Below are 24,341 nucleotides of genomic sequence, written 5' to 3' on the forward strand. Positions count from 1 at the left end.
AAATCCCCCCCATTCACTCACATTCTGCCGCTTGGAAGTCAAAGAATACGTGGTATTATTACTTTGATTGCATTATTCTTCAAGAAGAAAGTCACATTCACTTAGGATGCCGTGAGGGTAAGTAAAACATGGGGAAATTTTGATTTTAAGCATGAAGTATCACTTTAAAGGGATAGTTCTCCCCAAAGTGAAAATTCTGTCATTTCCTCACTCTCAGGTTCTTCCAAACCTGTATACATTTTTTGTTCGGTTAAACAAAAAGGAAGCTATTTATAAGAATGTCAGTAACCAAACAGATCTTATCCCTCATTTACTGCCATAGTAGGGAAAAAAAATACTATGGGAGTCAATGGGGGATGAGATCTGTTTGGTAAATGACATTCTTACAAATAAATTCCTTGGTGTTTAGCAGAACAAAGAAATATATACAGTACAGGTTTGACATGACAAGAGAGTGAGTAAATGATGACAGAATTTTCATTTTTGGGTGAAGCATCACTTTAAATGTAGACTGGACTGAACGATTTTAATTAAACCACTGTATACCAGTTGAAACACGAGAACAGAAAAATGCACTAATATTTTGTCTTAAATGCCTGCCAGTCTTTATTAAAGATACTTGGGACCTCACTGATGTCTTTGTCTTTTATAGATTTTGATGGGTTTTGATGATTTGATTTAGGTTTGCAAATGTAAGATATTTATCAATTAGTTTAACAGTAATTTTAATAGTTTCTTAAAGGTTAAATCTGAATGTTTAGCAAATAATTATAGGGTTTAACTGTAATTATTACAACATAAACCTTTAAATTAGACAGTGCTGAACTGTAAAAAAGATGGTTATGAACCGTAATTAATACAATGTAAACATTTAAATTAGACAGTGTTGAACTGTAAAAAAGATGGTTATGAACCGTAATTAATACAATGTAAACCCTGGAATTTGACAGTTATAAACTGTTTTTATAACAGCATAAACAAGTAAATTAGACAGTTATGAACCGTAAAAAAGAAAATTATCAACTGTAAAATATACGGTACAGTGGGTGCAATCCCGTAAAACCAATAACGTTGCAACCGTATTTTTTACGGTGGATTTCTGGCTACCACAGCTGCCAGTTTTTCACCGTAAATTTTACGGATTTTTTTTACAGTGCCGGCTTGAACTATGCACAGTGTTTATGTGACTCAGCAACGCTCTTAATGACAATGCCACAAACAAGCAGCAAATAACACAACGCCAAATCATTTTTCTTTGAAAAAGCGAATCAGTCTTATGATTTTCAAACCATTCTCCGTCCGTGTCTGACTGTCCTACTGAGAGCAATAAGAGGAAAGGAAGTGATGAAAACTTTAAGCCCAATCAAGGTGGCGGAATATTCCATAAAAACGGAGGTGAAATCGTTTCGTTGCATTGCAGCATTTTACAGCACTGCATTTACTTTTAGATGTAAAACACTCATGGAAAGTAGTACTACGAGGAAATATTAGCAAATTCAAAGACATTTTATTTTGAAATGCTATGATTGTTATCATTTTAACAAGTTTCATGCAAAACCCTACAGATGTAGATTTATGGATCCGTCCTAATTTACGCCACTGGAGCGGCCCGCCAGTTTTTCGCGCCTTTCACCATTTCGAGCGCCTGAAAGGTATGTGAGACAAAATATTAAAATAATAATTATTAGTAGTAGTATTTTGTATTTACTTTCGTTTCAAATGATGTAGTTTTTATGAATGTTTGCATGAAAGACAAACGGCCTGACAATTATTATGTTGAAATTGTGCGATATAAAGATAAGATAACTAACGTTACAGGTTACTATTTTTATTTCTTTCATTTAGCTAATTCATGTCTTAACCAAGGAAAAGTAACCTGCAGTCTTTTCATCTTTTTTTATTCAGATGGCATTTATGGAGCAGTTTGATTCAGTGGCACGGTCCACTTTACAAGGTAACGTAAACTGTTACACTTAAATTAGATACAGTTGCATTACTTTGGATATATTTAAGTGTATTTATAAAATGTCTAAGGGATGTTTGGTCTTAAGTGTATAAAAACGGTTGTATGGCACGATTATTCAATGTTCTTTTATATGTCATACTCCTGCACGAATCACGAATATACATGCATAGATTTATTGTACCAAATTGTACGTGAACGATATTACCGTGCTCTTTCCGAGGGAATCCCAGCCCCTGATCTCCGTTTTACAATGAAAAACGTGGAGATGGTGGTCGTGAGACACAACTAAGGAGGTAAACTTTACTCATTTCTTTTCAAAACAAAAGTCATTATCTTGTATACTATCAATCACTCTCGTTAACTTTTAAATACTTACTTCCATGGCTGGTGATGCTTGAATGTTGTTCAGTGATGTGAATGTTGTGATGTTGGGCTGATGTTGAATGTTGTCAGTGCTTATGCTCCACAAGTAGGTTGTGAGCAAGAGGAGAAAGACAGATTCTGGAGCGAGTTTGAGGAAGTGATGCAGAGTGTTCCCAGAGGTGAGAGAGTGGTGATAGGCGCAGACTTTAATGGACATGTTGGTGAAGGGAATAGTGGGGATGAGGAAGTGATGGGCAGGTTTGGTCTTCAGGAAAGGAACCCAGAAGGACAGAGGTTGGTAGACTTTGCTAAAAGTATGGAGATGGCTGTGGTGAACACGTACTTTCAGAAGAGGCAGGAACACAGGGTGTCATATAAGAGTGGTGGCAGGAGCACACAGGTGGACTATATTTTATGTAGACGCTGTAATCTGATGGAGATTAGCGATTGCAAAGTAGTGGTAGGAGAGAGTGTAGCTAGACAGCATAGGATGGTGGTGTGTAAGATGACTCTGGTGGTGAGGAAGATGAAGAGAGCAAAGGCAGAGCAGAAGACAAAGTGGTGGAAGTTGGAAAAGGAAGAGTGCCGTGTTGTTTTCAGGGAAGAGTTGAGACAGGCTTTAGGTGGTCAGGAGGTGCTTCCAGATGACTGGACTACTACAGCCAAAGTGATCAGGGAGACAGGTAGGAAGGTGCTAGGTGTATCATCTGGAAGGAGAAAAGAAGACAAGGAGACTTGGTGGTGGAATGAGGAAGTTCAGGAGAGTATCCAGAGGAAGAGGTTAGCTAGGAAGAAGTGGGACAGTGAGAGGACAGAGGAAAGTAGACAGGAATATAGGGAGATGCAGCGTGAGGTTAAGATAGAGGTTGCAAAGGCCAAACAGAAAGCTTATGAGGTTATGTATGCAAGGTTAGATAGTAAGGAAGGTGAGAGGGATTTGTATCGGTTGGCGAGGCAGAGGGATAGAGATGGAAAGGATGTGCAGCAGGTTAGAGTGATTAAAGATAGAGATGGAAATGTGTTAACAGGTGACAGGAGGGTGAGGGAAAGATGGAAGTGCCGATACTTTAAACCTAGGCTGGGCGATATGGCAAAAAAGTAAACTCGATAGTTTTTTTCTATATTGATCGATAACGATATTTATTTCGATATATATTTAATAAAAAAACTGTATTTAAAAGAATCTATTTTAAATACAGTTTGTTAACAAAAGTTAACCTTTAACCAGTTAAAATTCAATTAAATTAATGCACTGTTGCAACACAGAGGATATTAGGCCATAAACAACATGTACCAGTTCATTCAGTCTCATTTTGACTCCATTGACTCGTTAAGTAAAGGGAGTGTTCATTCAGTACATTCAACCAATGAAAGGGCTCCGTTACTGCGTACATTCGATCGCTATTGGCTCAGCACCTGCGCACATACATAACGCTGCAATAATGTCTTGCTCGAGTAGTTGGATTCATTCAATGCATTCAGTGAACCTTAAAGACATCTCACATAAACTGTAGTACATTTCTTTAATCTTGCAAGCATCTTACATACAAGGTTTAATATTTTAATGTGCACACAAACTCACTTCATTACATCTCTAATCTGTACATGGCAGCGCTGGTTTGTTTCATATGCACCAGCTCATGTTAGCAGGTATGTTAACGATGGATATAAAAACGTTTGTGCTTGAGTTTCGAAGTAACTCGCTTGCAATTAGGCCTCAAATTTGTTTTGTTTAACCGGCGATTGCGAAAAAAAATAAGACACTTGATAAACCGCGTGATGACAAGCTCGAGTGTTAGTTTCACCTTTGTTTCCGCTTCCAGTCAATGTTTTCCTCCTCATGTCGAGTTTTCTTTGCCAAGTGCAGTATGAAATGGACTTTGTACTTTGACGCGCATTGATAAAAGCTGCACGCTGACTGACTGTTGTTGTGTTTATTTCTTGCATTCTGTTAGACTGTAAGATTAATCCATATCGAGTCAAAATGCAATAGCTTATCATCGTTTTTGAAATACATTCTATCGCGATTCGATATGATATCGTTTATCGGCACAGCCCGACTTTGAGGAACTGATGAATGAGGAAAATGGCAGGGAGAGAAGAGTAGTAGAGGCAACTATTGTTGAGCAGGAAGTAGAAAGGATTAGCAAGGGTGAAGTTAGGAGAGCTTTGAAGAGGATGAAGAGAGGAAAGGCGGTTGGTCTGGATGACATACCAGTGGAGGTATGGAAGTGTCTAGGAGAGATGGCAGTAGAGTTTTTAACTAGGTTGTTCAACGAGGTCTTAGAGAGTGAGAGGATGCCTGAGGAATGGAGGAGAAATGTTTTGGTGCCGATTTTTAAGAACAAGGGAGATGTGCAGAGTTGTGGAAACTACAGAGGTATTAAGCTGATGAGCCATACAATGAAGTTGTGGGAAAGAGTAGTGGAAGCAAGGCTAAGGGGAGAAGTGAGCATTTGTGAGCAGCAGTATGGTTTCATGCCAAGAAAGAGCACTACAGATGCGATATTTGCTTTGAGAAGGTTGGTGGAGAAGTACAGAGAGGGTCAGAAAGAGCTGCATTGTGTCTTTGTAGATTTAGAGAAAGCGTATGACAGGGTGCCAAGAGAGGAGCTGTGGTATTGTATGAGGAGGTCTGGAGTGGCAGAGAAGTATGTTAGAGTGGTGCAGGATATGTATGAGAGCAGTAGGACAGTGGTAAGGTGTGCGGTAGGTGTGACAGAGGAGTTCACGGTGAAGGTGGGACTGCATCAAGGATCGGCTCTGAGCCCCTTCTTGTTTGCGGTGGTGATGGACAGGCTGACAGATGAGGTCAGACAGGAATCTCCATGGACTATGATGTTTGCGGATGATATTGTGATCTGTAGTGAGAGCAGGGAGCAGGTGGAGGAAAGTCTAGAGAGGTGGAGGTTTGCTCTGGAGAGAAGAGGAATGAAGGTTAGTCGCAGCAAGACAGAATACATGTGTGTGAATGAGAGGGATTCAAGTGGAACAGTGAGGTTACGGGGAGAAGAGGTAAAGAAGGTGCAGGATTTAAAGTACTTAGGGTCAACAGTCCAGAGTAATGGGGAGTGTGGAAAAGAGGTGAAGAAGCGTGTGCAGGCAGGTTGGAATGGGTGGAGAAAAGTGTCAGGTCTGTTGTGTGATAAAAGAGTACCAGCAAGAATGAAAGGAAAGGTGTACAGGGCAGTAGTGAGACCAGCGATGTTGTATGGTTTGGAGACAGTTGCACTGAAGAAAAGACAGGAGGAAGAGTTAGAGGTAGCAGAGCTGAAGATGTTGAGGTTCTCTTTGGTAGTGACGAGGATGGATAGGATCAGGAATGAGTACATCAGAGGGACAGCACATGTGAGATGTTTTGGAGACAAAGTTAGAGAGGCCAGGTTGAGATGGTTTGGACATGTTCAGAGGAGGGAGAGTGAATATATCGGTAAAAGGATGCTGAGGTTAGAGCTGCCAGGCAGGAGGCCAAGAGGAAGACCAAAGAGGAGGTTTATGGATGTAGTGAAGGAGGACATGAAGGTAGTCGGTCTGAGAGAAGAGGATGCAGGGGATAGGGCGAGATGGAGGCAGATGATTCGCTGTGGCGACCCCTGAAGGGAACAGCCGAAAGGAAAAGAAGAGACTTAAAATAGTGTCCTAAAAATTAAAGGTGAAGTACTGCCATGTTTACATCATTTTTATACAATCACACTAAACATCTTAATGATTGATAGTGGTTGTTTGAGTAACAGTTGATTTTCTGTTATACTGTAAGTAACCTAATTAGCCCAATGAGTGACCTGTATTGGTCCAATGGTCAAATATATATATATATTTGTTAATATTTAATTTCAGAGTGTTCTTTAAACACGTTTGAAGTTGGTTTTGTTTATAATAATTGTAATAAATTTCACCTGAATTCAGCAGGGACAGGAGACGGAATACCTCATAACGGAGAGATGCAGAGGTCTGGCTACATCTCTATGGATTACTTTTGTGTCTTTTTTATTCAATCAAAAATTCTGTGTTTGAAAGTAAAACTAATTATTTTGTAATTAAAAAATAAAAGATCGCAAAAAAACTCCGAAATTGATCAAAATTTTTGCATTGTGTGCAAATCTTTGAAATTTTTCATTTTTCTTTGTGCACTTCAAAAACTTTATTACGAAACCTACAAATGTTGCTTCTTTTCTGCTGTCTTTTTTTGCGGGTCTGAAAAGTTTTGCTGCGAATAAGGCTGTATCTCAGTGGGCGTTCTACACTCCAGGATGAAATGACCTCTCTTCATTGGTCACTTTCAATCGTAGTGCCACGCCCACTACCTCCCCCTCATAGGCCGCCAGAGCGGGGTAGGGTATGAAGAGCAACACGTCATTTGCAAGGTACTTTGGCTCTTTTAATACCTTATTTAATGTTATAAATCCTCTAAGTTCATAAATGTGGATAGCTCGTGTGTAACCATTCATGTTTTAATATAATTATGTAACGTTGAGCTACTGTACAGTAGTGATACCTCTGTATAGTTTGATAGCTAGTAGCTTGATAGCTTAGCCTTAGATAGTAGCTTTAGCTTCTAGAGTCTGTTAAACTAACTTAAGTTGTTTTATGATCTCTGTCTCATCGCGATAAAGTTAGTTTTGATGTGAGATTAGCCTGCGCGCCCTGGTTTTATACAGGCAACAGTCTTACACCAGATAGTATTACCATTCTTTCGTTTAATAATATTCACTCAGTGTGTACAGACATTAAACATTTCTCAAAATGCCACCTGAGAATGTTCTGACCTGATTTATACATCTATGGTTCTGACACTGTATCAGATTGCAAGGGACAATTTCATCACTCAATTAAAACATTGACCATACCACTCATTACAATCACTTCAATCTACTACAATCGATTTATATTCTGCCAATACCTGTCATCATTTACCTTGATGTTTGTTTTATTTTTCAAAGGTTGCTGTAGGTTGTAGGAATGAAGCTTAAAGCTACTAATAGGTGAGATTTGGTGCGTAAACTTCCTTTATAAACTATACTCTTACTTACTTTTAGACAACAAATGACTTTAATTCACTACGAACATTTCTTTACTTTATAAAAGGTTAGTTGGACTTTTAAGGCAGTCCTGCATGTTCAGAAATTTGAAGAGACAATTTGCTCAAAAGTAATATGAGGTTTTATTATCAGATGTAAAAAGTTATAACAAAGCTTTGGGTTGCCAGACAATCTCCTCACTCCGCCACAAAAAACCAGCAACCCAGATTATTTCCTGACATGCAAATTTATACAGTATATGACGTCGTTCGATCTTCAGGGCGTTCCTCTGTAATTGTGGGAGTGTATCCCCTCGGCAACCAATCACCATATACCACGTTCATCTGGCTCCATATCTCTGTAACAAAGCTTCTAAAGAACAACATGTTTCTTGCAACATATTTCTTTGCTAATTTGAGGAAGTGCCCTCTCGAGACAGTTTCATATCGCAAGACAACATGTAAAAATACTTTCAGTAAAAAACACTCAATCATCTAATACTTTGATTATGCAGCATTGTTTCTTAATCCTATGGTTCAATAAAACACATCAAAACTCATGATTATACTTAAAACATATGCATTGGATTAATTCATAACTCTGTGTGTGTGTTATTGGTTAGACTCGTCAAAACGAGCTGTGATGATTCTGCACGTACACACAGTATAGTTCCTCTTCTGCGGTTAAGCTAGTTTCCTGTTTTTCTTTACAAACAGTCTAATCTTGACAGAATTTTCACTGAGCAACACAGCAAACACATTTAAACAAACACAATGCAATGATTATTAATGAAATTCACTTATTGATTATATAGTAATTACTTCATTCATTCTCTGAATAATATTTCCCACAGTTAAGCGTAGCTGGTCCTAGTAGTCCAAATCATGTGCTACAGTTGATATTTTAACTAATACTTCCCTCAACACAAATAAACAAATCTTCTCGAATATTCAATAGCAATTCCTTGTTGGCTTAGAATTATTACTACAGGTACAAACCAACTTCTTCTGTATACAAATACAGTGAATAACCTTTTCAACTATACCAAATATCTATTAATCTTATCAAATCTGTACAAGCATCAAGATTGCTTGTGGATTAAAGCATGAATCAATCAGCTTTATACACATTAAGCCCAATAATAACACTAGTTTATATGCTAGTACTGTGAGAACGTTTAGCTGAAAATTAAAAGAGTCACAGAGTTAACGTACCATTCAGCTATAAAACTGACTGTCCCCATTGTAATTTAATTACAGTTTTGGATCAGATGACTAGACATGAAGCAGTAACAAAAGATAATGAGCAAGATCATATAGGGGCATTTAAAAACATTCACAGTACAGAGTAACAAGTTGAAGTAGATGAGATTGTAATGATAATTTTGTTGTGCTTTTGCAGGAATGATGGGGAGCAGTCTGCTCCGAGGCCAAGAAAGATGTCCAGTATCACTTTGTGGTTCTCGACTCTCCAAAATAAGCTGTGTGGAAAGGGTGCTTTGAGTTGACTGTTGTCATCCTCCTCTCTGCGGTTGACTCCAGTCAGTTTATAACAATAACAGTCTTGTAGCCATCCTTACAGGTCAATGTTTTCATGTTGTGAGTCACATGTGCTGATGTATCCACCTAAAGTAGCAGCGTAGTATGTTTTCACCACTTCGACACTTTTCCCCAGAAGATAAGTCAGATTCATGCTTCTTTTCTTTATAATCCACCACCACCATATCACCCATCATCGCCTGACTTTAGTGTAACCTCTAGTGAAGAGTCATGTGAGAAATGAATACAGGTTACTAAATTACAAGAAAACAAGTGTTAAAGGTATAAAAGGTATTTCTCCAACTGGGTGTTGACTGAATACAAACAATTACTATTGGTATACAAGTCATTATACACACACATACTAAATATTTCCAATTTGTTTTTAGTAATTTATTGGAGTAACATAAATGTACTAAAATCATACACGTGTGTTTTTCATTTTTATATTGACTACTTGGGACGTATATTGAAGGTTATTCATATATTAAACCTATTCAGTAGTGACGTTATACATCAGCAATGGAATAGATCGCGTTCACGTTTTTTATAGCATTTTTCTTGGGCCAACTGAGTTTAAAAGTGAGTAATGTTCTAAATCGTATATTAGACAAACTGTCAACCATGTCAAGGCTGAACGAAATAATTTAGACATGTTCTTTGACAAACGAATGCTTAAACTTTGAACCTCCTATTTCAAGTTTACAGTTGATCCCCCCCCCAAAAAATACATTTCAAAATTGTATGTGATATTTATCCTTCTGGGGAGTTCCTATATTGTGCAAATTCTGTGTAAATTCTGTAACTCGTTTCCAGAAAACACAGACCCTATTTTTTCATATAATACAAAGTGCAATAATTGTGGTTAAATGAGTAAAATGTTGTGAATTTAACATGTCGTTTATAAAATATGTAATATGGAAACTGTGAAAAAGGAGGTCAAACTTTTTTTTAATATTAATAACTTTTGTTAGCTAAGAATTTAATTCCCAAATTTTAATTAAATTGTTTGTTCAACTCAACAAACAAAATGAACAAATAAGGTCTAATGACCCTCAAAATAAACAAGTGTCTTGTTTTAGTTTTTTCCCCATTCGATTGTGTTAATTTTATACTACAAAAACAGACTTTTGAATGAAAACAATAACTAAATTGACACAATCTAATGTGGAAAAAAACTAAAATGAGACATTAAAATGTAAACAAAAATGGAGGTCAAAAAAGTTGTAATGGGCTTATCTAAACAAACCGCTATATGCCACGCGACCATTTTCACTGCATATTTCGTTTATATGCTGTGAAGCGGTTGTATACATAGAACTTAAAATTCTTCCAGTCCCGGTTTTTCAGGGCCTGTGGTTCCGCTTGTAGACATTTTTCGCAGTCGCTCTTCAGTGGTACAGTGCAAGATGTTATGAAGCGTTTCGTATGCCTTTCTACGGCCTCCACTTCTGCCTGCTTCCAGGGAACCTTCTTCTGGGAAGTTTTACCTTAAGTGGTCAGAAAAAAGATTTCTACATTACGACTTAAAGACAGTGATGATCAATTTCTTTTTTACAATGATATTCATAACAATCACATAGTCACATAAGAATTTTACTATCGTGCATTTTCAAGCTGTCAGCGCATTGACTCACGCATGTTTTAAATCGTCACGTGAAACGCAACAGACTCTTAACATACAGTACAGATGTGAATGGTCAGTGGAATCATCTATCAGTAACTGAAGATGTGCTGACAGTTTTTAGTTTTTTTTGTCGAGTTGGGACACTTCTGTAATGCCCCTTTCCTATCTGTAGTTTCTGTAATGCCCTTTACTATCTGTAGTTTCTATAATACCCCTTTACTATCTGTAGTTTCTGTAATGTCCCTTTACTATCTGTAGTTTCTATAATACCCCTTTACTATCTGTAGTTTCTATAATACCCCTTTACTATCTGTAGTTTCTGTAATGTCCCTTTACTATCTGTAGTTTCTATAATACCCCTTTACTATCTGTAGTTTCTATAATACCCCTTTACTATCTGTAGTTTCTGTAATGTCCCTTTACTATCTGTAGTTTCTATAATACCCCTTTACTATCTGTAGTTTCTATAATACCCCTTTACTATCTGTAGTTTCTGTAATGTCCCTTTACTATCTGTAGTTTCTATAATACCCCTTTACTATCTGTAGTTTCTATAATACCCCTTTACTATCTGTAGTTTCTGTAATGTCCCTTTACTATCTGTAGTTTCTATAATACCCCTTTACTATCTGTAGTTTCTATAATACCCCTTTACTATCTGTAGTTTCTGTAATGTCCCTTTACTATCTGTAGTTTCTATAATACCCCTTTACTATCTGTAGTTTCTGTAATGCCCCTTTACTATCTGTAGTTTCTGTAATACCCCTTTACTATCTGTAGTTTCTATAATGCCCCTTTCCTGTCTGTAGTTAAGACAATGCACTTACAAAATGCTGTCCTGTAATAGCTTGTGTACTAATTGAGCTCCTAACTTAAGTTACCATGGTTACAAAACAGTTGGGTAAGATTTTCAGACCTGCAAAATTGGAAGAGGTGAAAAAGGTGACAGCCATACGAGGGGGGAATGGGATTGTCATTTTTATGGAAGTAAAATAGAGACAAATGTGTTTGAAGCAAAAAGACGTGCTGAATAGCACTAACTGAAAAAAAAAACATGCATTGTATTAACAGTGCTCGCATTTTAAGGTTCTGCAATTCAACATGGTTGCATAAGCTGTGATTTTTTCAAATGTAAAAATTTCACTCACAGTTTCACCGTTTAAAAATTCAATAATCAAAATTCACCTTTTCAGACAATTTTCAGTCCATATTATTTCGGTTTAAAAATTTGAATCCACAAATTCAGTGGTTCAAATTCGACTTGAAATTCAAAGTTTCACATCCGGGAATCCCAGGAGAAGCAATAGAGCGCCGATTCCGCCAATGCATGATCTCTACCTGCTGCCAGACCGCTTCACCAGCAGGTGGTGCAAGTCGCTTCTGACGAAGACCAAAGCAAGAAATGCAGATACTTTTTATATGTTTGCAGCACAGTCCACTCATCTGCTCGATTAAGTGAATTTATTTGATCTCATAGATCTCTTATGCATCATCAAGAAAAAAATAATTGTTTCTTGTACTGGCAGCTTAGCTCACCACTATCAGCCCTGGAATGGACATGGAGCACGGGGACAATTCCAAGTGGCCTGGAATCAGTGGACTATTCATACATTTATAATATTTATTTATTTATTTAAATATCCTACCCGATCTACTAGTAGGCTACTGCCTATCTATAGTAATTCAATTCAATTCAATTTTATTTATATAGCGCTTTTCACAATGTGCATTGTTCCAAAGCAGCTTTACAGGAGCAAATAAGAAAAACACAGAAAGGTAAAACACAGCACAGTGCATGGTGTTTATAGACCAAGCAAGATCATTATAATAAATAATATCTAATAAATAAATGAATGCAGTCTCCCGGTGAGCAAGCCAACACTGCACTGCTCTGCTGTGGCGAGGAACCCAAACTCCAATGCTGAATAATGGAGAAAAAAAAACCTCGGGAGAAACCAGGCTCAGCCGTGTTGGACTTTTAAGGCAGTCCTGCATGTTCAAAAATTTGTACAGAGACATTCTCCAAAATCGATTAGAAGTTTATTATAATATGTAAAAAGGAGTAACAAAGCTTTGGGTTGTCAGACGATCTCCTCACTCCACCACAAGCCAACAACCCAAATTATTCAAAAACTCCCATATTTATTCAGTATGTGACGTCGCTCGCATCTTCTGACTCCTCCTCTGCCTTTTAAGGAGTGCTGCTCCCTTTCCACCAATCACCGTGAACCAGGTTATCTGACTCTGTCCTTTTTCTTAGTTCCTGAAAAAAAACATCTTCTCAAAACATACATCCTGTGGTCAGTCGCTAGTTTTGAGGAATGTTCTCTAGGGACAGTTTCTTTTGGGGAGTGGTCTCCTAGAGACAGTTTCTTGTGGCCGGACAACATACCAACATTCTTAACATTCTTTTAGTAAAAAGAAAACACTAAATCATCTAATGCTTTTAATTATGTAGCGTTGTTTCTTAATCCTATGATTCATTAAAACACATCACAACTCATGATTATACTTAAAACATATGCAGTGGATTGATTCATAACATTTCTTGTATGTGTGTGTGTGTGTGTGTGTGTGTGTGTGTGTTAGATAATTTATGGTTCCAACCCCCACTTATCTTGTCTCACTCCGTTTGCCACAGTAACTTTCCACTGAGTAAAATAGAAAGCACATGACAAAAGCACACAGCTTAATGATTTAATGAAAGAAAACACTTATTGATTATATTGATAATTAAATCATACTTTTATCTGAAAAATATTCCCACATTGGCCAAATGACTCCAGGTGGACTCCTAAAACCCCCCACGGAAAAAAAAAAACTCTTCGGATTAACACGATTCACATAGATTTTTGCCCAAAAGCGACTAGTTTGCAGGTATGATAAGTTACGATCTTTGATCAGTGTTTGCTTTAGTTGGGCTCTTGACTCTTGAGTTTAATGTTGAGTTTACTTTACTGTCTAACACATATGTTGTGCCAAAGAAAACTAAGATCCAGTGAGATCAGAAAATGATTGTTACTTCATCACAATGAGTGATGAGTGTGATATGTTATTAATATGTGCAGTTATGATACAGCTTAAAGAGAATAAAGCAGTGTTATGGACGACTAACAGGATAAATTATTTTCACAAAATTGTTACTTTTCTGAATCAGTTAGACATGAAGAATCGGTGTATGAATCTCAACAATGGTGACAATCATCAAACTAAATCAGATAAACAGATCAACTGCAATGCATGCTGGGAGTCATGAATGAGTTTTGTACTATGATGTTACCCAGCATGCATTGCAGCATGAAGCTTTCTTTCTGTTGATTGTCACCATTGATTCATACACCGATTCTTCATGTCGAACTGATTCAGAACTGTAACAGTTTTGTGAAAATCATTTATTCTGGAAATTGTCTATAAAAGTGCTAAAATCTTTTTAAACTGTGTCATAACTCCACATTCACATATTAATAACATACCACACTCAAAAGTAACTTACAGAACTTCATTGTGATGAAATAATGATCATTTTCTGATGTCACTGGATCTTAGTTTTCTTTGGCACAACATATGTGTTAGACAGTAAAGAAAACTTCACATTAAACTCAAGAGTCAAGAGCCCAACTAAAGCAAACACTGATCACAATAATGGTGATTTGTTTCAACATTAATTGCAGGTGCAAAAGTGATATTGATTCAATGCAATTAACATTGACCAATCAGTTATTTTTTAACATTGATTCAATGATTGCTTGCTGTCTGGGCATCCATGTGGAAAGGTACAATATGTGTACCTTTGAGGGTACTGCCCCAGTGACAACCATTGTACCCCTAAAGGTACAAATCTGACACATTTTTTTCTGACAGTGTAGAATCGGAACGGAACTTGCTGCTTTTCCCTACCCAGCTCACTGCACAGAAGACACAGAGGGATGCAATCCTGCGTCAGTAACCGATCACATGCACTGGGTTTTCCTCAACCCTAAAAATGTTTTATGCTACGCCACTGCATGTACTATAGAAGGCAAACAATATAGAACTTTGTTATTTGTTGACGACAAACTAAAGATCATCAACTTTCATCAACTACTTCAGGATAATGTTTCTGCTCTTCTGAATTCACTGCAGTTGGGAATCTACCTGGTTGGCAAAATCTCGTCACGGCTGAAAACAATTCATTTATTTGAACATGTTGAGAAATATGTGAGGCTACCAAAACAAGACAAATTTGTTGCAGTGCCGCTTCTGCACTTGTGCCAGTGATTTCATTTATATCTTGACATATGCACAGCTTATTAAATTCAGCTGTGTCTTTTCTTTTATGTTAAATAAACCTCAAAATTCAGTTTTAACCTTTAATTTTGACATTCCTGATTTTATTACATTCTTTACATTTACATGTTCTATGTCGTTTTAAACAGCTTAAAATGGTTGTTTACCCCAAAAATAAAAATTCTGTCATCATTTACTCACACTCTTGTCATTTCAAACCTGTATGACTTTCTTTCTTCTGCATAACACAACAGAAGATATTTTGAAGAATGCTAGTAAAAGAAAGAAAACCGTTGGTCCCCATTGTCTCGTATGGAGACCATGGCTTGTTTGTGGTCTCGTGTGGTAACCATTGTATGCAAATTATTTAAAAAGTGATGTAATAGCAGCGTACCACCATTAGATACGTACCTTGTTGCCTGGGACTTATTGGTGGCAGACAATTAACAGCCTCAGGAATATAATTTTTATAGATAAGGACTAAAACTATGAAATAAGTTAAATAGTTTATAAGTGTGTATATAATTTTTAAATATTTTATCTTCTTTGTCATAGCCATGCTGAGGGAGGTATTAACCAAAGTAGAGATGGTCCTGGACCAACAAACCACTATCCTGAGATTGCTGCAGCTGCGAGAGGTTCAAGTGCTGTGTTTAGATATTGAGGAAAGTTCTCTGCCCCTCAAAAACCTTCTTCGGCTGCTTAGTCTGGAGCAAAGGATGCAGCAGAGCCCAGATTACAAGCAAAAACTGATAAGAAACTATTTATTTTACAAGTTTTTTACTTAAAAAAATGTCAAATTGACACACAAAACATAACATGCAACAACTCCTTGATACGAACGAATGACTACACTGTAAAAAATTCCCTGTTAAATTACAGTAAACAACTGGCAGCTATATTTGCCAGCACATAGCTGTAATTTTACACATACCTACTGTAATCTGCAACAACAGTTTATTACTGTAAAGACATTATAATTTGCACAATATAATACTGTTATTTATGCATTTGGCAACGCTTAAGACTTACATTATATCCTATACATTTATACATAGGTATGTGCAATCCCCTGGGATCGAACCACAACTTTGCGTTGTTAACACAATGCTTTACCACTGAGCTACAGGAAAGCTTTTAGTGTTCTTGCTGTGATTTCCATTAATTGTTCAGAGGTGGGACCAAGTCATTGTTTTCAAGTCCCAATCAAGTCCCAAGTCAAGAGAGGCGAGTCCAAGTCAGGTTGCAAGTCCTGAATGTTAATGAACTGAATCAATATCACTTTTGTGCCCACAAAAATCACCATTGTTGTGATCAGAGTTTGCTTTAGTTGGGCTCCTGATCCTCGGCTTCAGTAAAGTTACTTATTCAGTGGTGTAATAGTGTTTCAGAAAGAACGCTTGTGCACTAAGACAGAAATGCTTAAAAACAAGTTACATGACATTTGATTATCTGACATTTATCATAAAAAAGTAATAATACTGATTAATTGATGATTAGTTTGAGTGCTCTGAATTGTAAATGCACATGGGAGAGCGTTAGACTGAAGATCTAAAGGTCCCTGGTTTGATCCTGGGTTTCGGCAAGCGTTACTCTGTCCGTCGCTTTGCTCTCGTTAGAGCAGAGCTCTTTGCCGTCACCACACCGAGCGGCCTTTACTCTGCGATCTGGCGGGTCGGCAACCCCTCAACACCGGGTTCCATGGTGTAATGGTTAGCACTCTGGACTCTGAATCCAGCGATCCAAGTTCAAATCTCGGTGGGACCTCACGTGCACACTGGCTTAAAATGAAAATGCAAGTAACACTGCAAGAAAACGTGTGGAATCTTAAGTGACAACTCGATTGTCTTCGGACGTGAAGCTCCTGCATCACGTTGCTTTGTGTAAGAGCAACGCACGTACCATGTGGGAGACTCTTGTCATTTGTGTCGAGGTGCCACAGCGAGGAGCGATACCTGACCCTGATGGCTTTTTGTGAATGAACATATGAGCAGGAATCAACACGAAGACCTTTTTCTGCAGCGGTGAGCCTCGACAGGTAGCATAGAGAGGGCTAAGGCGCACAAAGGCGTGAAGGAGGCTCCAAAAGCCACTGACGTGGAGAATGCAGGCGTCGGTCCCGCTACTTCTCGCATGCTAAGTGAGCGCTCTACCATTTGAGCTAATTCACCGGCGTTGTCTGCGAAAGACGCACTTTGCCTCGGCTCAATTAAACGGGGCTCACAGGCGGTGGAAACACCTTTCCCACGGGGCTGGACATCACAATTACGCAACACCGCTCGGCTCGTTGGTCTAGGGGTATGATTCTCGCTTTGGGAGCGAGAGGTCCCGGGTTCAAATCCCGGACGAGCCCTGCTTTAGGTCTTCCACTTAACGGCACGACGCTTGAAGAGCGCTATGCAAATCCAGAACGTGAAAACATGAGCCTCGTGGCCAGTTAGCTCAGTTGGTTACAGCGTGGTCTTAAAAACGCCAAGGTCGCGGGTTTCTTTCCCCATACGGGCCATTGACTTTTCTCTTGCATCCTGTCCATCACTCATGGCTACTGCGCCTAGGGTCCTTCGCGGACAGGCCTGCGCAAGTCGACGTGGCCGAAATGGCGGTACCTGACAACCACAAGTCTGTAAAATAAATCCAATAGTATGCCGAGTTCCATCTTTAAAAAACCAATTCAATCACAAAGTCCATTTTTGGCCGTCTAATGAAATTGCAAGGTCCATTTTTCATAAACCAATCACCGCACGTAGTCCATTTTTATCCATCATTGAGCGCATTCCATCCAATCTCCGCTCTAGGAATGTTATTTGCTCGGGTAAGTTATGTTATTTATATTTCGCTCGGGAATGTTATTTATATTTTGTTAATGAAATGGCTTATTTTATGAATAGCAAGATTGGCTCCGTAAAATTAGCCTACGATTAAAGTTACCTCAGCTGTCAGAATTCAGTCAACTGGATCAGGTAACGTTAACTGTCATTGATCCTAACAGCTAACAGTTATATATTTGTAATGTAAATAATTTTAGCCGGTGTTGTCTGACTTTGTGTAACTTCAGTTAGCAAACCTTATTTTTTGATAGGTAACGTTACCTAATTTACTTGTAATTACATAAGCATATCTGATATGTTAACCTTACTTCATGGGACATGGCGATGGTCTGTTAGCAGTGGGGGTTGACGTAAATCTTATTGTATATCTTATTTTGTTTATTAGCTATAGGCTACTGTAACATCACCGTTAAATTAAACTGGCACAAAATGTAACTGTTAACCCTCTTGTTGTGTTCCAGTCGAATTTGATCGATTTAAAGTTTTCTCTCTGAAAATGTAGTTTATTTAATCTGTCATGAGGTTCCATGACTTTGTCCACATAGGGCATCTGAACAAACAAAATAAATTTGGATAATGTTGATCAAATTTTGGGTGTTTTGTTTACCTTGTTTATCACCTGTGGAATTCCTGGTCAAAAATGACCAGTCATTAGAAGTGAATGGAGGAGACTACAATAAGTGTATAAAATTGAGTTCAGGCAAATGTCCTCATTAGATGGACACAGTTGAAATAGCACAATATATTTAATCTTAGTATTTGTTGTAGTCAAAATAATCCATACATTATGCTTTTTTAAAATCAAAAACGAGTTGTATGAGCCCAGGTCAATGAGGCATACAGGCCATAAATAGCAAACATGAGTTCAAAACTTGTACTGTATATTCACCTAATGTTGTGATAGATCTTTTTTTATCAACTTAAGTTTTTGTGAACATTACATGTATATCTATTATTATGGATTCATAATCTGCTATAATGTGGCAGTCATTTTGGACCAGGAACACAAAACTAGCTAACATGAAATGAACACAAAAGGAGGGTTAATGCCGTGTTGTCGGGCTACAATGGCAGTTAGTGTAACATATTCTGTATTGTTTTAGGCAACAATATGGCTTCAGCTAAGTCACACAAAGGCATGAGCGATGCTAACTGGTTTGCGCGTCTGGAGAGTTTTGCCCGAACAGGAGTTTGGCCATCTAGGGAGGGGAATAGACCTTCTCCCCGACAAAAAAGATGGCATGAGTTGTATCAGAAGGTAAATTATGCTGCCAGATTCATGTGTGAACTCGTATGATAATACATTGTGCGATTTTTAAATAAGTGATTATTTACATATGTAAATACAATGTAATATTGATATAATTATGATGACTTATGGCTGTTTTGAGATAACGTGGACAACAGTGTCGTAGCTATACTTTATGTTCACAGATAGAAAAGTGCCCTCTGCAAATGAGGGGGCAGACCACCCTTCTGAAGGAAGCTCAGATTTGTTTTTGTGGATTTCACAAGGTAACTTCAATTAGCCTAGTTCAAGTTGCATAAATAGATCTGTTTGCAATATCAATGTGTCTTTTTATCTGAAATCACATTAAGAAGACTTTATAATATTATGTCTGGTATATCTTTGTGCATGTATTACAGGTTCATCCACCAGTCACAGTGGATGCATCACAGAGCACACCTGCTCAAAGCACACCCTCCATCAGTGATGTGTCACGTTCTGCAAAGATGGCCAAACTGACATTGTCAATGGTAAGCAGACCTTACTATTGCAGGTATCAATGCAGACATTGAAACATCTCAACCTTTTCCTATAGTGTTAGGGTTTTGATATCATTGACTATGACAAACCTTTTCAGTTTGAAAAGTCAAGGTTTGGAGGCTCACATGTGGCAGCAGCAAAACCCAATTTGAGCACCCAGAGGAAAACCTCTCAGGTTAATATGAAAGACATCATGACTTTATCAAGACATCATCACATGATCACTACATCATTTTATTTCATTAAAAAACAATTTGCAATTGATCCCCTTAATAGATGATCATAATGTTTGACTCCACAGACATTAGAGCACTCCAGTTCAGCAGCAGCTTCTAGCCCACCCTCTGATCCTCGTCCTCCTCCATCCCCCAAACCTCATCGGCCTGTCATCCAGTCCTCCTCTACCTTCTTCCTTCCTCCAGCTCAGAGATCACAACGCATAAAAGAAACAGCAACACCATCGACTATTTCTGAGTTTGCTGTTGTGAGCAGCCCAGTAAGATGTCATTCAAAATATGAACATGCCTTTGTCATTTAATGCTGTCGTAGCTTATACTTAAACTAGTGTTTTTGTAAATATCAGCAGGTCTCATCTCAGCCAGAAGACCCTGCGGATCTCCCACTACTGTGGCCACAGACAATGCCAGAGCAGGACCAGAAGTGGGTGTCGGAAGCACTTTTTAGGGTTGGTGCAAAGGGAAAGCTGGAGCTGCGTGAAAACCTACAGTTGTGGTATCACCCCCCACAACCAGCCCTGTTGTACCACCAAGCTCCAACACCTGCTAGATTTTTTTCACAGCGGCTCTTGCTCTGGATGCCATATAGGCTATGGAAGGTGCGGCTCCAGTGTACTAACCCTGCCTGTGCCCGGCAACAGCTGTGTGGTGGTGGTCTGCACAGGAGGGTATGACAGGTGTTAGATATCGACAGATACTACAACCTGGTCACAGAGACCCTAATCTGTACCAGGTGTAGAACCAGCTACCTGTCCTGGAGTCATGCTGTGCTGCAGCAGTTGGACCTGGCCCATCGATCTGAATTCAGGGTCATCCTCACACGCAAGTAATTATTTTGCAGTCATGTTCACTCATATGCTACCTTTTTTGAGAAATATTTCCTAGATACCTGAAAATAAGATACTTGAATTAATACCTTTTGCCAAGGTATGCCTGTGACATTCGAGTTCTTCGCTTGTTGCGTGAGAGGGGCATGGGGAATGGCCCAGTGAGGATCATCGGCCAGCTGAGGGAGAACCACAGTGAGGAGTGGTTAAAACGTGTGGCTCGGTACACATCAGAGTGTGTGGCCTTTTTGGATAATCCTGGCCTGGATCCACTGCACTTCCAGGAACCACCACCGCTTGCTCCTGTACCCAGCTACAAATGGCTCCTCACTGTATACAGCCAGGACATCCTCAACAGACTCGATCACATCAAGGCCAGCATCACATCCACGTACGGATCAATTATAAAAATGGATTCAACTAAGAAGGTCAGAGGAGCTGGTTTAATGACTGTACCCTTATCTATAATGTATTGGTATACCAAAAGAGCTTTATTTGTCAATGTTACTGATTTGAATGTATGTTGTATTATTTGCTATGTTTATTGTTTCTTTCAGATCACCAAGAAGTTGAGTGGGCCTGCGAAAGGCACAGCACAGTGGCTTACCTCAGTAGGCAATGAGGTAGGTCAGGTGCTGATGAGTGTCCTGACTGCAAATGAAGGGGCTGGGTTAGACCTCATGGCTGCAGGGCTCATGGAGAGATACCAGAGAGCTGGTGTTGATCCTCCCACTATCCTGTATGTGGACTGTGACTGTTGCAAGGAAGTGGGAGAGACTAAACTGAAGAGGCGGTTCAGCGGCTGGCCTGATGTCATCGTCCGTCTAGACATTTGGCATTTTATGCGACGTCTGGCAGTAGGATGCACCACAGATGCCCACCAGTTGTACCCTACTTTTATGGCTAGGTTGTCGTCCTGTATTTTTGAGTGGGACGCAGGGGATCTCACTCTGCTGAGAAAGGCCAAGAGGGAGCAACTCACCCAACAGGGCTGGCCTGCAATGACGGAGGCAGAGCTTGACCGTCATATAAGCAAAGATGAGCTGGCCCAACACTGCAGGAGGAGAACACGAGGAGAGGAAACCACTATCCGCCTCCTTGATATGCTCATCAGAGAGCTCATGGGTGGCCAGGGGAATGATGCCCTTGGTATTCCTCTCCTTGACAGTGTGAGGATGCAGCACATCTGGCATGTCCAGAGGCGGCACGTCACCTGTATTCAGGACCCTCCAGATGTGCTGCTCTACACAGAAACTGGAACCCTAATCAAGGGCGGGATGGTTCTAAAAACGTATCGGTGTGCCAGAGGCTCCACATCCCTTGAATCATTTCACTGCCACCTAAACAGATTTATTCCTGGTTTGTCATGACAGAATATACCACATCTTGCCACTAATTCCTATTTATTTAGATATTTGCAGTTAACAGATAATGTTTTCTCTTTTGCAATTTCTCAAAACAATGTTTGGCTTTTTATTTTTTTTTCTAGGGAACAGCGCAAACAGCCTGAACTTCCAGATTTACCTCCTGGAAGGTTTGTTACGCTGGAATCTGGACCGGGCTGCAGCTGCTGTTGCAGGTGGAGGTTCAACCCTGCGTACGTACACAGGGGAGCTAGTTTACTCTGTCAATGAGAACTACAATAAGTTGTATGGCCGGAAATTGGTCCCTAACTTCACTCCACCTGGAGTACACACAGGTAAAGATATTTTGTTAAATGCAGTTCACGATGTAGCATGTTTTTGTTAAAATTACAAGTGCTTCTGGACAATAATAGTGTCATTTTGACAGATCAGAGAAAATTATACTACCAGAATTGTTGTACACTGGATTCTTTGCTCTAGGTGTCAGGGCAGAAAATAAAATGCATACTAGAATATAGAGAAATCCTGTCTTTTTATGATGCCCTCTGAATGACATGTTTTTTGTTCATGCAGATGCTGACAACAAAACATATTTACTGTAATTTAGAATTTCTGAATAATTTCCTTTAAAAATGTTTCCTGTTACAAATATTTCCTCAGGGGAGCTCATTGGAGTGCAGTACTTGTTGAGGCAGAATAGTCAGCCCCTAGAGGACATGTGCCCTACCTCTGATAGGATCTCTCAGTTGCTGGAGGAGATAGATGTGGAGGAGCAAGTGGAAGAGGATGAGGGTTTCATTGATTTGTTGGGAGAGGAAGCCACAGTGGCAAATCTTGTGGCATCAGATGACCCAGTCCTTTCAGGTTCACCAGTTTTACCAGCTGCACCTCTGCCCTATGTCCAGGCTCCACCAGTACCCAGTGTCCAGACTCCTTCAGCTGCACTACTGCCCAGCATTCAGGTTCTGCCAACTGCACCTCTGCCCGGCGCCCAGGTTCCACCCGCTGCACCACTGCCCTGTGTCCCGGCACTGCCAGTACCCAGTGTCCAGACTCCTTCAGCTACACTACTGCCCAGCATTCAGGTTCCACCAGCTGCACCGCTGCCCTGTGTCCAGGCTCCACCAGTGCCCAGTGTCCGGACTCCATCAGCTATACCACTGCCCTCAGCAATGGTAAAAGTTCCTTTTCTAGACCAATTGTCATTCATTTAGTCATTCACCCTTAAGCAGCAAATCCACAAACGTACTTAACAGCATGTAATTACCTAACCAACAGTTATATATTTCCAGGCTGTTGACGAGCACTGTATTCCTGGAATGGACCGGGTGGATGAGTTGGCGGAGTGTCTGGTGGAGCTGCGCACACAGGCGAGCCTCACACTTACCAACCAACAAGTTGCGACCATTGTGGGTTTGTGGCAGAACCTGGACCAATTTGATAAAGACAGGGTGATGTATGCTGCTCGTCATCAAGACAGGCTACTTACAGGACGTTTCAGGTCCCCTAAAAAGAAAGCAGTCTTCACTCCTGGTGTAGACAGCACAAAGAGATGTGTTTTGGGTTCTAGCGGCTCTCCAGCACAGTGGCCTAATTGCTGTCGCCTTGTTGAAATGATTTTTATAAGGTTGTGTAACATCCACCGAAGCCCCCAAAAACAGCGGAGAGAAAGTGTGGTCAATTTGTGGTCAATACACAAGAAACTGGCCATAGCCAGTACAAAGGTAAAATATTTTGCCCAAATAAAGAAACAATTACTAAGGAGCAGTGGTTACTGAATATGAGAAAATAACACACTACTGTGTGAATACTGTCACACTGTGATACAATCATTTTGCTCTCTTGGTTGGCTCTGTTCTTTTCTTTAATTTCCAGCCATATAGTTAATGTTAAAGTATTATACTTTGCACTTTTTATCTTGTAGTATTATTATTATTATTATAGAAAAGTTTATGTGTAGAGGAAACAATATTAAGTAAAATACCAAAATGTGTATATGTGAGTATGTATAAAGATATGTATACATTTAGTCATTTAGCAGACTATACTATAATACATATGGGAATATTGAATAAATATTAAACAACAATTAACTATTATATATATTTATATACACTACGTCAAACGTTTTTGAACTGTAAGATTTTTAAATGTTTTTAAAAGAAATCTTATCTGCTCACCAAGTCTTCATTTATTTGAACAAAATACAGCCAAAAAGGAATATTGTGAAATATTTGTACAATTTAAAATAACAGTTTCTATTTATTTCTGTTGGAAAATCATTACTCTTGTCTTCTGTGTGACAGATCCTTTAGAAATCATTCTAATATGCTGTTTGATAAATTATTATGATCAATGTTGAAAACAGTTGTGTACAATTTTTTCCAGGATTCTTTGATAAATAGAAAGTTAAAAAGAAAAGTGTTTATCTGAAATATAATCTTTTGTAACATTATAAATGTCTATACTCTCACTTTTAAACAATTTAATGCAACCTTGCTGAATAAAAGTATTAATTTCTTTCCAAAAAACCTCTTACT

General features: G+C 39.0%; 1 protein-coding gene and 2 non-coding genes across 3 annotated transcripts; all 3 read left to right on the plus strand.

The window, feature by feature from the left end:
* Positions 1 to 16,473: 16,473 nt before the first annotated feature.
* On the plus strand, positions 16,474 to 16,545 carry trnaq-cug (transfer RNA glutamine (anticodon CUG)). The gene has a single exon. It is a non-coding gene; the product is annotated as a tRNA-Gln (tRNA).
* A 514-nt stretch (positions 16,546 to 17,059) lies between these two features.
* Positions 17,060 to 17,131, plus strand: trnap-ugg (transfer RNA proline (anticodon UGG)). Its single transcript has one exon. It is a non-coding gene; the product is annotated as a tRNA-Pro (tRNA).
* Positions 17,132 to 18,544: 1,413 nt separating this feature from the next.
* On the plus strand, positions 18,545 to 24,116 carry LOC130555294 (uncharacterized). Its single transcript, XM_057335392.1, has 11 exons — positions 18,545 to 18,864; positions 19,041 to 19,121; positions 19,254 to 19,364; positions 19,472 to 19,549; positions 19,676 to 20,436; positions 20,538 to 20,865; positions 20,995 to 21,796; positions 21,927 to 22,136; positions 22,462 to 22,976; positions 23,094 to 23,525; positions 24,108 to 24,116. The coding sequence occupies exons 6-11, from the start codon at positions 20,584 to 20,586 to the stop codon at positions 24,114 to 24,116; spliced, it is 2,250 nt and encodes a 749-aa protein (XP_057191375.1). The 5' UTR covers positions 18,545 to 18,864; positions 19,041 to 19,121; positions 19,254 to 19,364; positions 19,472 to 19,549; positions 19,676 to 20,436; positions 20,538 to 20,583.
* The last annotated feature ends 225 nt before the right edge of the window (positions 24,117 to 24,341 follow it).

The sequence above is a fragment of the Triplophysa rosa genome, linkage group LG6, assembly GCF_024868665.1.
Source record: "Triplophysa rosa linkage group LG6, Trosa_1v2, whole genome shotgun sequence".
Classification (NCBI taxonomy): Eukaryota; Metazoa; Chordata; class Actinopteri; order Cypriniformes; family Nemacheilidae; genus Triplophysa; species Triplophysa rosa.